Source organism: Phodopus roborovskii, unplaced genomic scaffold (genome assembly GCF_943737965.1).
Source record: "Phodopus roborovskii unplaced genomic scaffold, PHOROB, whole genome shotgun sequence".
Lineage (NCBI taxonomy): Eukaryota > Metazoa > Chordata > Mammalia > Rodentia > Cricetidae > Phodopus > Phodopus roborovskii.
Genome location: NW_026126434.1, coordinates 23911039 through 23925738, shown reverse-complemented (window position 1 = coordinate 23925738; position 14700 = coordinate 23911039). Strand labels below are relative to the sequence as shown.

Here is a 14700-nt window from a genome sequence, read left to right as displayed (position 1 = left end):
CAAGTCTCACATGAGCTGGAATTGTTGAACCCTAGAAAACACAAACTTTACAAGAGGCATACTTGTTCTGAACAAGTATGACCAGAGAGTGATAGAGGCCAGGGGGCTTGTTCCTGTCTGATTGATGGGAAGTAGAGAGAAGTTTGGGCTCCCCAAAGGTGTGTGTGACCCTCAGGATTTATGCATGTGGTGTAGAAAGGTGGAGGCCATGGCTGCCTGCAAAGGGCTTAGGGTGTCCTGTACAAGAAAGGCATGTAGAAGGAAGGGATCTGAGTAGATTTCTGATAAAGAGAAAATGCAGGTTCTTAGCTGATTACCACTTGGATAGAGCTCTCTTGCCTCTCCTCTGTTTTGTGGGAGATAGGATTTTACCCTGGACAGATGAATAGAGTCCTAACAACTCTGTAGAGCCTTTTACATTGGCTAAATTAGCCACCCGAACAATGCCTATGTAAATCTTTAGAAGCCCCAGGCCCTGGCTGACCCAGGTCAGAAGGAGCATCTGGGCAATGTTGGCAGAAATTTGCTTTTGGGTGTTGCTAATTGTTCTACTCTTTGCTGTGCTTTCCTATTGGGTATTTAAGACCATGTTGGTGGCCCTAAATTAACCTCTTTGTTGTAGTCTATCAAGACTCCTTAGGAGGTACTCGGGGACTGAGGAGGAGTCCCTGGACTCTCTTTATTGAGATAGATCAGAGGTCTTACTGATAACATAGCTTTTCTTGAAAGCAATGAGGACCTTTCTTTCTGGAGTGACTCTCTTTGTAGAAGGTACACAGATCTGAGTCCAACCTTTGGGTTTCTACTTCTCTCTGGTCAAGATGTCAGTGACTTGTCAGAACTGCAGACCCGTTTAGAGGGGCTGGGAAGATTGCTCAGTAGATAAGAGAGGACACAGGACCCATGTTGGGCAGTTCATAGCTACCTGTAACTCCATTTCCAGAGGGGCCACACACCCTTTTCTGATTCCATAGATATGCTGCACGCACACACACACACACACACACACACACACACACACACACACACACAGAGTTTTTTAGAATAAACCTTCAAAGATAAATATTTTTAAAAACGTAGCTACAAAATTTGTACTTAAAGTCTTTTTATAAATATGAGATAGTGAATTCTCTTACTGTTTCTTTTTGAAACAAATGTTTGCTATGTAGCCCAGGCTGGCTTCACACTCATGATCCTCTCTAGCCTCTGTCTCCAAGTGCTGGGATAGTAACAGTTGTACACTACCATATTTGGCCTTCTGTGTGTCTTTACTTTTTAAAAAGCATAGTTTGGATTAGTATTTAAATGAAGGTCTTTTAAGAAAAGGTTTGTTTTATTTTATGTGTATGGGTATTTTGCTTGGGTGTTGTGTCTGTCCTGCAATCATGCAGTGCAGCAGAGGCCTAAAGAGGGTATCAGAACCCTTAGGACTGGAGTCAGAAGGTTGTTTAGTTTTTATAGGTGCTGAGATTTGAACCCAGGTCCTATGGAAGAACAAACAGTGCTTTTAACTGCCAACCATCTATCAGCCTCCTAAATGTTAAGTTTTTAAGTAAGCTGATTCTCTTAGAACCTCTGCTTCTCCTGTTCCTTTGCCTTCCAGTTCATTGCCTCCTGTCTCAGCTGTTCTTCAGAGTTCTCACTGTCTGATTAGCCTTAGCTAGGAGCTCAGCATTTTTATTCCTTTTGGTCTTGCTTTTGTAAGACTGCCTCATTATTGGTGGTGTGTTCCTCCATCAGCGGGTACACACTGTCTTATTGTAATTTCAATATTTTCCTCATTTATTAGTAGGAATACTTGAGTGAAAGCATTTATAAATGCATATTTATAGTACTTGGTATGCCTGGCCCTTCCCCTTCACAGAAGTGTCTTCAAAGCTGGCTCCTTGTTCTCTTTAGTGACGGTTGGCTCTTCCAGTGTCAAGATCATCCTTGGTATGTTTGGCCACTTGCTGCTGCTGCTGCATTGGTGTGTGCACTTTGCTAGGTTCTGAACTAGTCAGCTTGCCATGCTTGCTGGATCCGCAGTTACCCTGCTTCCTTTCAGTAGAGATACATACATGCTACAAACTTACCTTGACTTAGATGGTTTTCACTAGGTTTGTTCATTGGGGTCATTTTATTTTAAAAATGGTTGGAGTTAAAATTCAAGACTGCAAGGCTTTATTTATTTAACTGTTCTGTCTTCTAAACATTCTTTCTTCTGGTGAAAAAGCCCTGTATCTGTAACTCTACTTATGACACTATCTGTAATCAGTACACTGAGGCTTACTCAGCATTCACATCAGAGCAGGCCTGCAGCTAGAGGGACTTACAGTGTTTGGGGACAGTGGATGGAGGCCCTTTGCAAGTGCTGTACCACCCTATATTAGGGACTTGAGCACAGGCAGAGTTGGAAGTCTCTCACATCTAAGGGACAATTGAATTTTGCTTCTACCCTGACGTCTCCTTTATCTAAGTATCCCATCACAACTTTAGAAAATGTCTTATCCCATTATTTGAAATAACATAAACTTGATGAAATGGCTCAGGGGGTAAAGGCACTTGCTGGAGCTTGGTCCCTCAGACTCACATAGTGGAGGAGAGAACTGACTCCTGCAGTCTACCCCTCCCTACCTCCGCATGCACACATGGCTCATGTTCAATTCCCCCACCAATAAATAAATAAAATGTAAAAAAGAATGTGGACATTGTCTTTTCTGTCTCTTGGGTGAGAGATTGCTGACTTCCTGGTTCCCACGCCTCTCCTTTTCCCATAGTGTGCCATGCACTGTGCTGTGCCTGGGGTGTGCCCAGCCTGAGGAGCTCTACAGTGCCTGTCTATGTCTGTCTTGTTCCTGGTCATACCAGGTACTATGTAATGTTGCTGAACTTACCAGATTCTTCTCTTTCTTCATCATGCAGTTTTAAAGCGGTTGAAGCCCATCGAGAAGGTTGTTTTTGAACAAAGGCTTTAGGGTAAAGGAACCTCTTACTCCAAGGCAGGGCTCTTCCCAACATTCAACATTCAACCACAGAGCCACAATGCTCCTGTGACTCACGACTTAATTCCAGCACTTGGGAGGCAGAGGCAGGTAGATCTCTGTGTTTGAGGCCAGCCTGGTCTATAGAGTGAGTTCCAGGACAGCCAGAGATACACAAAGAAGCCCTATCTGGAAAAAACCAAACAATAAAAAAAACTGGAGCCCTCAAGATGGCTCCTCAGGTAAAGCACTTACTATGTTACTATGTAAGCTCAATGATATGAGTTCAGTTTCCAGAATCTATTAAAGGGAGAAGAAGAGCAAGTTGTCCTTTGACTTCAATGTGCATATTGTGGCATATGTGCTCATATGTACACATAACACACACATAATAACAGTAACGTTTATGTTAAAAACTACCATTTACAGAGGCTTTTCATGATCTTCCATCGAGATGCAGTTATCCAGTGTTTTCCTTTATAGATTCTAAAGTTTCCAGATTAGTCTGGGTTCAGTGGGTTGTTGAAGGTGACTGCTGTCTCTGTAGTTAAATGGTGTTGGTGTGTACAGAAAAAGACCTTGGCACTTTGTGTCTTGGGGCTGGTATTTATGTGTCAGTTGCATTTCCTTTTCTTCAAACCTTCACAGCATAAAGATTGTAACTCCTAAGGCACCATACTGTGTTCCCTCTCGTCACTCCTTCTGAGGGAAGTGATTGTCACATAGAGCAGGAACTGGGGGAAAGCACTTGTGTTAGGATGTGCACTCTTATGCCTGTGTGTGCCTGTGCATGCATATGTGGACATATATGGCATGCCTGTGTGGATGAGAATTTGGAGGTGGAAATGCAGGGATCAGAGTAGGGGTCAGAAGGAAGGCTAGATAGGACAGGCATAGTGACAGCCAGTGATGAAGGCTCAGGGTCACTGAAGGACCACTGGGGCTGGTTATATGTTTAATACTAGATTTCCCTGTGACAGCTCCCAGTGTGAGGTTTTATTAGTGACTTTTTTTAAAATTATAGTGTTGACATTGTGTGTGTTACAGCAAATCTACTAGGAGTTGTTGAGCAGGCTGAGGTGATTTCCCAGCCTGTGTCCTTGGGTGTTGTACTCTCCATTTGAAGGTCTCTCTTAGCAAATGCTGTTGAGGACAGATTAATGTGTGTTGGCTGTTGGGTCAAGAGCATGCATGCTTAGTTAGGTGTTCAGAGAGGTGTTCAGCCAAAATGGGAGCTGCCTCTTTCTGGACTGCAGCTCTTGTTCTCTCTGTGACAGGAAACAGCTATTTCTGAAAGCCTATAGACAGCAAGCATTAGTACAGTATGCATTTCTTTAGACTCTTTTGTTCAGAAATGGAACCCTAGGGCCTTTCTTGGAGGATTCTCTCAGTTTAGCCTCATTGGTGGCCGGGCTCTTTGGTAATCTGAATCTTAGTCCTGGCAAAGTGCCTCCAGCCCCATAATTTAGCTAGAGCCTGCTCCCCACTGAGTGCTGTGGAGAACAGTGGCCCCAGATCACATCTGACCTTTAGTACAAGAAGTGGCTGGCAAGAGCAAGGACAGCTCTCTCATAAGTAGCGGAGCTGTCCATTGCTCCTATTTCTCCATTTTTACTGAGAGATGGCAATGTCAGTGAGCACTAGGGGTCTTCCTGGAGATCTTCCTCATAACACAAGTCTCCCAGGTCCAAGTGCTGGTCCTGGTGAGTGTGTGCCAGGCCTTTTTGACCCTTACCAGCTACTTGACCATGGCCTGCTGGGAAGTACTACCGCTACTCCTCTCCCCCCCATCCCACCTCAGTTCCTGTCTGTACAGTGCCCATCCTTCACAGACTGGCTTGAAATTCTAGTTGTGCTGGGTCAGAATCATCCCTCCAAAGGTTATTAATGTTCTTGTCAAAGAGCCCAAGAACTTCTTTCTCCCACTTGCCACCTCTGGAGGTTCCTAGACAAGGAGGACTAGGAGCCCTCACCCAACAGTGCCTCTGTTCTTGGGCTGTTGCCTCAGAGCTGTGAGGTGTGCTTTCTGCTGTCTGTGAACCCCATCTAGGGTGTCCTGCTGTCGCCTGGGTGATGGGGGCACCTAGTTTGATGAGAAGAGATAGAAGAGATACTGTCTGTTGTGCTTCTAGCCCCGTCTGGCCCTACCCGAGTATGACTAGCCCTCCTTTTCTGAGTGTACTGAGTTAAGTTGCATGGGCTCTTGCGGTAGCCTCAAGTGTAGCTTGTATCCATAGATGTCTGAGCTCTGCCTTTCCTGCTGTCAGTTTTCTTTTCTGCGCCCTGGGGCTCTTGGTGGTTCAAGCAGCACACTGAGGCAGTACCCACCCTTGTACAGGACACAGCCATCTCATGCCACTCCTTACTCTAACTGAATGGGGGCTTTGGCACTTGCCGGTTAGTCTGGTCCCTCTGTGCTTAGAGGGAGCAGACTAGAGTGATCAACACACCCCTATAGCTAGCTACCTGTGGACTGGTCTGTTCCATCAGTCAGGTCTCTGTACTCCCCGACCTCAGCCTCCTGACCATCTTACCAGTCAGCTCCGAGCACTGGGGTCCACAGGGAAGGAGACTTTGCTCATGGTAGTGTTTCATATAACCTTGCAAGTGTTTCACATAACCTTGCACATTAATTTAATAAGTCCTCCTAATAAATGGTCCAAGTTGGCCCTTTTCATAGCTTCTTGAGTCAGGACAGTAGGACCGAGTTTTCTGGGCAGGGTTCTTGAAAACTGCTTCAGTAGCTGTTTCAGGAGCAACTGGTCTGCCTGTCACAGCCTGCTTCTCTGAGAAAGTTGCTCTGAGCCAGGCCTTCATGACCCAGAGACACTTCTTTCTTGTGAACTGCTTCAGGAATCTAGAAAGAAATGTTATTTAATCTCCTCCCCTGTGAGTAGAGATTGACTTCTTTGGAAAATTTCAACACTTTCCTGAAGGTGCTGGGGGAAGCACCTCTCGTTTCTGATATAAAATACATGAGACTATAGTAATTAGTAATGGCTATGTGTTCTGAGAAACTTATGATGGCTTGCCTTCATATTCTTTGTGTGTGTGTGTGTGTGTGTGTGTGTGTGTGTGTGTGCGCGCGCGTGCAGATATACTTGGGTAAGTGTGCATCTCTGTACATGGAGGTCAGAGGTCAGCTTCAGGTGTCATTCCCCTTGTTTTTTGAGACAGTTTATCACCTGGCCTAGAACACTGGTGGCCAGTAGGCCTCAGGGACCATCTGTTTCCCCAGGTGAAATTATAAGCCTGTGCCATGACAGCCTTTCACCATGGGTTCTAGGGGCAGAACTCAGGTCCTATGTTTATGGGGCAAACACACACTGAGTTATCTCCTCGGTCCTTATTTCTGCTCTTGCTCATTTATTGCAGAGCTTCAGTGGCTCAGAAGGCTCTGCCCTTCTTATCAAAGGGAGGGGCACTAGGGCTTGCCAGAACAAAAGACCACTGCCCAGGTGGAGGGTGAGTGTCCAGGATCAATGGTGCCAGGCTAGGCTCTAAACCTCCTCTCCCTGCCTTGTGAGGGCCATTCCCTCTGTGCTCATGTCCCTAGGGGCTCCTTGAGCCTACATTGTTTTTCTTCTCATCAACACTGTTAGGATGGATTAGGGCCTGCCTTTAAGATGTAGTTCCAACTCAGTCACCAATTCCAAAGGCCTGACCATTTAATGAGGCTCCATTCTGAGGTGCTGTGTTAGGACTTGAGAGACATTTGGATTTTGGAAGACAAAACTCATTTCCTGATAGGAGTGGAAACTAGGTGTTATTGCAGGTTAAATCTATGGTGTAACATGATACCTCTGTACATGGCAGGTGCATAACCCCAATACTGAATCAAGTCATAGGTAAAGGCTAGTCAGTTACAGAATGAAGGAAGGGTTGTTGTCCACGCTGCACTTGCAGGCCTTTCTGTGCAGTTGTTTCCTGTGGAGAATGGCTTGGGGATTTCTTTACTGATTTCTGAGATGACTAACAAGTAAATGAGCAGGAAGAAAACCACAACAGCCTTGTAATGGCTCCTGCCAGGCTGTGCGTGCGTGTGTGTGTGTGTGTGTGTGTGTGTGTGTGTGTGTACACTTAGCCACACCTTGACCCTGCTGGGGAGCTGTACTTTCTCTTTCCTGTCTAGTGCACATGGCACAAGAAACATAAATGCAGGCATATGCTGTTATGTTAGTCAGGACAGGCAGTCAGCCTTCCAGCACCACACTAGCCACCACTTCCAGGTGCCCAGATACACCATGTATTTCCCCAGAAATTTGATACTGCAGTATAATCTTTAAGATCTGTTTTTGGCTCATGATGGCAAAATAAGCAACTGTGATAATGGCTCACATCAATTCCCAATCTCCTCTTTAAAATCAATAAAGGCAGTTAGGAGAGTGTTTTCTCTTAAAGAGGACCCTGGGTATAACAGTTTAGTTGTCTGTAGTAAACAGTTTCTTTCTAGTTTGTTGTCATTTCAGGAGAGCCAAATGGACTTTTCAGTTCTGTTGAAGTTAGGATGTAAGCTGGATGTCATGGTGAGCACCAGTGTGAAGTCAGACATATGTATCTTCCCAGGTCACCTTATGCCCTTACCTGCTAACCTCTAACTTCACCAGGGTCAGGGGCTCATAGATTAAGTACCCAGTCAGAGTTGGGGTCATATTTATTTTCCCCTCTTGGCTGGGGTGTGGGTGCCCTGTGTGATCACATGGAGCTGGTGTGTCTCAGTGCTGTTAGCTCTGAGTGACTGTGTTGGGGCAGAAGGACCTCTTCACTTTGAAGCTAGCTTGCTTGTATGGAGTTTTTGGCTCCTTTGTGGTATTAAAAAGCAGTGGCCACAGAGCCCAGGAGACTGGGCCGAGCTGCTTCCTAGGCCAACCTCATCCTCTGTGAGAGCCATGGCTCCTTGTGGAGCCTCTGTGAGGGGTCCTGTTCAACCACGCAGGATAAGTGCTGGGTTCCTGAAACTAGTCACTTAAATTTAGGCCCAAAAGAGCCTTGCTTTTCCATCTGCTCTACTGAATATAAAATTGCCTAGGAATATCAACATTGTAAACATTTAGAGTATACTTCTGTGTCTATCTTAAAATGACATAACTGGATTTCACTTTGTTCTTGTTGTAGGTGCTGGAGATCAGAACTTATTTACCTCTATTTACCCGACACTTTCCCAGCAGCTTCCAAGAGAACCGATGGAATGGAGGAGGTATGGCGTTGTTTGGGCTGGACCCTCCGTGTAGTTCAGGTGCTCTGTGAGCAAGTGGAACAGTAAAGGCCTCTGTCCTGAAGTGCAGGCCACAGGGCAGAGCGGCCCCTGACCTTAGGGCTGGCTCTTTGCACTATTTTTGTTTTTGTGTTTGTGGTGCTGGGGATTGGACCCAGGGCTTGACTTTCCTAACCTCATCATGGAAAAAAAACATTTTTTTTTTTTTTTTTTGAGATAGAATCTTGTTAGGTACTTCATGCCGGCCTTGAACTTGCTTTGCAACCAAGCCCGACCTCCAACTTGTATTCCTCATGCCACCATGTAATAAATAGCACACTAGGGTTACAGGCTGGACCATCACTCCTAGCTCTTGATTGTTTTCTTTTTGCACAGTACTGGGTACTGTACCCGCACCCAGGGACTGGCACATACTAGGCAAGTCCTCTTCTACTGAGCTGAAGTCCCAGCCCTCTTTTTACTTTGTATTTTGAAACAGCCTCTCACTGAGTTTCCCAAGGTAAACTTGAACTTGTATTGTAGCTTAGGCAGGCCCTGTGATCCTCTTGACTTAAACATCTGCGTACTTGGCCTGTCTATCCCACTTGTCCTGGATGGGAGTTGTTGTTTTAGACATTGAATATCAGTTCTTTGAGTGGAGATCTATTGTGTAGAAATGATGATATACACCCCCCCCCCGGGCTAATGAGTACCTAAAAGTGTAAGGTATTTACAGAGGAAACAGTACTCTTAGCATCTACTTGCAGGTAAAAGCTATGGGCTACAGCTGTGTTACCAGAGTCTCTCTTCACCTGGGTCCCTGTGTGCCCCCATCCTCTGTTTTTCCTCTCCACATTCTCACTTTATATTTTCGGCTGGTCTGGAGCTCACTGTGTAGACCATGCTGGCTTTAGACTTGTAATGCCCTTGTTTCCTAGGTGCTGAGAGTACAGATTTGTGCCCCCACAACTATCCTCATACTGTTCTATAGAGAAAGGTGTTACTTGGAAATTAGTGTGAAGAATAGAAAGAAGGTGAAGGTCAAAGTTAGCTAAGTAACTTACTCCTGTTAATCCTACCCGTGTGTGTGTGTCTGTGTCTGTGTGTGCACAGGATGGCAGGGGAGACGTAGGATGGGGGAGGGGTGTTGCTTAGTGATTTTTTTTTCCCCCCAGACAAAATCATTGATTGGGAAATTGTCCTGATAATCTAGCTATCGCTTGTAGAAATTGTGGGCTTTGACTGGCTGGTTCAGATGACCTAATTTTAGTCAGAGCATTTAAAGTTTCCCATTGGTGTGCATATTGGTGCAGGTCTGACTCTTATGCTCATCTTCTTTCAGATTGCCCACTTTACCCTACTCACATGAAAGATTAGTGTGGTATAGGGAGTGTCTTACCCTGGCTCTCTAGTGAGTGTCTAGTATTTTTGTGACTGAGTATGATGTCTCATTTAGCCACTAATAATATAACAAATACACAGTGCTGGAGAGTGCTCTTTGGGAAAAATTTTTCAACATTTGAAAAGTCCTGATGCTGTTAAAGGAAGAAAACAGTTGAGCAGATTGATATTGGGAAGGGGTGGTTAATCCCTGAAGAAATGGTGTGCTCTGTAAAGGATGTCAAATAAGTACTTTATTCAGCGTTTCTAAAGATGAGAAGAAATGTGTTCATTAAGCAAAAGAGAAGATTGTGGGGAAAAATAAAACAGAAACAACGTGGATTTATTTCTTCCCTTTCCTGGAGCCCCAGTCAGTGAGAGTAAAGGACTAACTTGCAAATATTCACAGAGATGGAGCTTTTAAAGAACATTATGGGCTGAGATATTTGTGTGAGCGGAAGTTTATTTGACTTATGATTCTGGAGGCCAGGAATTCTGAGATTGTGGCATGGCTTCTGATGAGAGCCCTTGATTGCCTAAGTATGAGCCTGTTCCTCAGTGGCAGCCTACTCCATTTCTAAAATGGGGCTATTATGTGCACTGCTACACAGAGGGCTGTCTCAGCACCAGTGAAATATGGACTAGGTCTCCACACAGGAGGTTTGGAGGACTCACAAGTCCTCCAAGGTCTGTAATGAGTGACAGAGTGTAGAATCTTGGAAGGCAAGGGAGAAGTCAGAGCTGGCCTCTTATGCCTCAGAGCCCCACCTCCTCTGAACAGTGGCAGTGGCTCCTGGTCACATCTGTTGAGGCCTGGAGGTTCCTTCTGTGCAGGACTCCAGGGCCTCATGTCCAGGCATTTGAACAAGAGCCACCACAGTCAGCCATGTGGAGCCTATTGGATTTGGTCACAAGCCCTGCTGGAAGCAGAAATGTCTCTAGGCTGTTAGGAGATGAGAAACATCCTAGCCTCTCTGGGGTAACTCAAGGAAGAACTCCAATGAAGCTTCCACCTCTGAATTAAAAAGTTCATTTAGCTCAAGTGATGTGTGAAGCTCAGAGGGTTTAAAGTAAAAATGAAATCAATAGCAGAACAGAAATAGATTGTGAACTTTGAAACTAGCAGAACAAAACAATGCAAAAGGGAAATTTGGTTAATCTCACAGAAGACAGGCAGTAGAGAGCTTATAAATGGAAAACCCAATGTGAATGTACAGCCTCTGTTTTTAAATAAAGAGCATCATGGGAAAGATGTGTTACAGAAAGCAGCAGCAGCTTCTCAAGTGTAGATGAGCTCAGGTGGCCTCTGGTGCTTCCTTGGGTTAAAAGGGAGGCTTGTGTCACTCTTAATTTGAGCTTTGCAAACAAAAATCTGCTCTTTTCCACCAGTAATTCAGTAGATCACAAAAGCATTAGGACTTTTGAGAATATAAATAACTTTCCATACTTTTGACCCTTGGGATCTTGTCTTCATTTTTTTAGAGTGAGCCAGGGTAGAATTCCCTGTAGGTGTGCCATTCTTACAAGTGCATGGGAGCTTTGCTCAGACTGCTGGAGCTGCTGTGCCTGGTGTTTTTGAATAAATGAAAGGCCTTCTGGAGAGGGGGCTTTGATGTGAGAGCTGTTTGTAATAATCCATGCAGGATTTCTGGCCAGTTTTAATTCATGAGTAGGATGTTTTTGAGGTCCTAGACATGAATGACTTCTGTGTTGTCACAGACCTACTCTGCCATCTGTATTATTGTTTTTCTCTTAGTTACTTTTAAAAACTGTTTTAGGTCCTATGGCCGAGCTCCAAAGATGATTCACCTGGAATCCAACTTTGTTCAGTTCAAGGAGGAGCTGCTGCCCAAAGAAGGGAACAAAGCCCTGCTCACCTTCCCCTTCCTCCACATCTACTGGACGGAGTGCTGTGTAAGTACTGGCTGGGGCAGAGGCCTGTCGAGTGGAAGTGTGACCTCATGATCAACTGTGTGGGACTGTGTGGTCTCGGTATTGTATTATCTTGGTTCCTCAGACAAGTGGTGTTATCTCTGTGTTTCTGCTTCACCCAATTGTGGCTTTCCTGGGGAATCCTTGACTGTAGCATGGTTGTGACTGTGAGCCCTGGCAGCTGTAGGGTTTAATCAGCTTGAACTTGTTCATCTTGTGTTGTCATAATCCTTTTGTCCCCACCCCAGGACTGGCTTTACTTGGTAGGCCCCATTCATTACTCTGCTTGGCATTGTAGTTTTCACTTGTGTGTTGTAATTGTGTTTTCATGAGCTCAGATAGGATTCTCCTGCCCATGAACTAAGGGGAAGTTCTGAGAGTTATTTCTTCCGGTCTAAGTAATAAAATAAGCACTTAGCAGTGTGCAAGTACAGAAGCTGTTTCCTCTGGGATTTCAGTCTGCACTTGAGGCTGCAGCAGTGTTTGGCAACTCGAATAAGATGGGACTCTGGAGGCTTGTGCCTGGTTGCACCTGTGCTTTGCCCCATGTATTGTTTCTCAGGAAGTCACATGGGATATGGGGGTGAGTGTGAGATGTTGTCTACTAGAGACTGGGAATTTATGTTTCTTTCTGAGGATGGCCACACAGGGCCTCTACCTGGCCTTTCCCAGAGCTTGAAAAGGAAAGATCTACTCTTAACCATATATACATAGTATGGACCTGATAATACCTTGGGAGCCCTCTTGGAGTTCAAACCCCAGATGTAGCCAGAAGCTGTCTTATAGATAGGATGGCTATGCCTGTGAACGTTTCCCTCCATAACCCTTCATTCATAATGTCAGATTTATTTTTACTTTATTTGGTTTTTTTGTAGTGCTGTAAATCAAGTCCAAGGCTTTGCTTTTGCTAGGCAAGTGTGTAATACTGAGATGCAGCTCAGCCCAAGTGTATTACTTTTTTTTTTTTTTCTGGGATTGTGAGTGGAGCTTCATTACATGTGTTTTCATTTTTGTATGTGGAACCTTGTTGATTTATATTCATATTAACCCTAGTGATCTCTTTGATTATATGCATTAATTTTATTGTTGATTTTCTTGGCCCCCAAATCCAGATCATGTGATGTACAGAGAGAGAGACAGAGACAGAGAGAGGTCTACTTTTTCAGTTCTGATGGTAGAATTATTTCTCTGGTATTTAGAAGTCATAGCTACCTCTGCCTTAGCCTGACCTTGTGGATGTCCTTAGCTTTTCTCCAGTAGGACAGAGGCCCATGCCCATGTGGAGTAAACAGCATCTACTCCCATTTTCTCAAGAGTTTACGCTAGGAATGTAAGTTAATTTTCCTGAAGGCCTTTTTAGACATGGTAGAGGTAACTCCACAATTTCTTGTGTATCTACGAGTGTACTGAGCCCTAGGCATGTTTCTCCTATCAGAACAGACCTGTAGTCCTGGTGTAGGTCCCTCTTGCCCAGCCTTGTTTTCTCAGCATGATACTGGGGAATGTCTGTTCATACAAGGTTGATCTGTAGCTTTTGTTTTGTGCTGTCTTTATGAGGCTTAAGTACTGATACCATTTATTTTTATTTTATGTATTTGAGTGTGTTGCCTGCATGTATATACATATGTGCACTACATGCTTGTTTGGTGTCCACAGAGGACAGAAGGGGGCTTTGGGTGCCTTGGAACTTGAATTAAGGATGGTTGTGAGTTGCCATGTGGGTTCTGGGAAACCATCCAGGCCATCCAGGTCTTGTAGAGCAACAAATGCTCTTAACCTCTGAGCCGTCTCTTTAGCCCCTCAATATAATTTTTGAGTTATAAAAGACTTAGAAGTTTCCATTTACCTTCTCTTGCTGAAACTCTTTACGTTGCATTGGAGCTGTGGGTATTCCAAGTGTGAGATTGAGACAGCTATCTTCCTGTGAGAACTTCCTTGGAAACCTTCCTGGATTCCCGTCCATGAAATTGGTCTATTTCAGACATTTGTTTGTTTTGATAGACTATGCTTTGCTTAGAAGTTACGCATCTTAGTTAGGTTTTAAATTGTTTCCATTGAACTGCACCAAGTAGTCCATTCAGATCTGGACTCCTGGTTCTCAGTTCTTACTTTGGTGTCTCTGCTTTCTTTCCTTGATTAGGTTAGTTAATCAGAAATCCACAATTTTAATTTATTAATCTGATTTACTATTAGCCTGTTTCTACCCCATTAATTTCTACTTTCATATAATTTGTTCTTCTATATGGTCTTAGTCATAACGTCTTTGCATTGTCCAATTCTCCCATCCCTGTTTAGTTTAGTTTAGTTCTTGTGGTCATTGTAAATGGTGTTCACTTTTAATTAAAATTATCCAATAAGGAGCATGCTTTTCCCTTTTTTGCTTTGGTTTTTGTTTCTGAAACAAGCTTTCTCTACGCAGTTCATGCTATGTTAACCTCAGACTTGCAGCCCTGCCTTAGCCTCCAGAGTGGTAGAGTGTGAGTGTGTGTGAGTGTGTGTGAGTGTGTGTGTGTGTGTGTGTGTGTGTGTATGTGGTGACTGTTCCATGGCACATACATGGAGGTCAGAGGACACCTTTTGGGCATCAGTTTCTGTTCCACTATGTGGGTCCTAGGGATCCAATTCAGGGTTAGGGTTGATACAAGTACCATTTCCACCTGAGTCTTGATTGTTTATTGTAAGAGGTCATTTGGAGCAAGTTGACAGAGGGTGTCACTGACTTCAAAGACTTCCTATAGTCTTGGAAGGTAAACTATAGACTTACTGTTCTGGTATTGGTCCCTACTCCCTGACAACCTCATGATACTTCATTACTATTTCAATTTTAGAAAGTCCAGAGTGGTTATAAACAGGAAGACCTGCCCTTCACTGTTCCCAGACAGGTTTCCATTGGGTGCTCTTAGTAGCTGCATCTTTGATTGTGTACATACCCTCTGCCTGGAGGGTTTCTTCAATGGTATTTTCACACTGAAGATCTCTGTGTGTTCAGTTCTTTCTGCTCTAATGTATGAAAAAGTCATCATTTTGCTTCATTTTTGGAGGATATTTTTACAGGGTAGGGAACTGTAGTTTTCCAGCTGTGTGTCTTTTTCTTTCCAGAGCTGCTGCAGCTTCGTTATTTTGTGTGTATGTGTGAGTGTATGCATGTACATCACCTATGTGCAGGAGCTTGCAGAGGTCAGAACCTTAGATTCCCCTGGAACTGGAGTTACAGGTGGTTGTAAGCTGCCA

The 14700-nt window shown here is 44.3% G+C and overlaps 1 protein-coding gene across 2 annotated transcripts in view; it reads left to right on the top strand.

Annotated features, from left to right (window-relative positions):
* Positions 1-14700, top strand: part of Trappc10 (trafficking protein particle complex subunit 10) — a 62476-nt gene that overhangs the window by 7319 nt on the left and 40457 nt on the right. Inside the window, exons 2-3 of one of the 2 annotated variants that reach the window (XM_051187019.1) lie at positions 8079-8160; positions 11316-11451. In XM_051187019.1, coding sequence (XP_051042976.1) covers positions 8079-8160; positions 11316-11451 — 218 coding nt within the window. The remainder of the gene's footprint in view (positions 1-8078; positions 8161-11315; positions 11452-14700) is intronic. The other variant, XM_051187020.1, reaches the window with a different exon arrangement.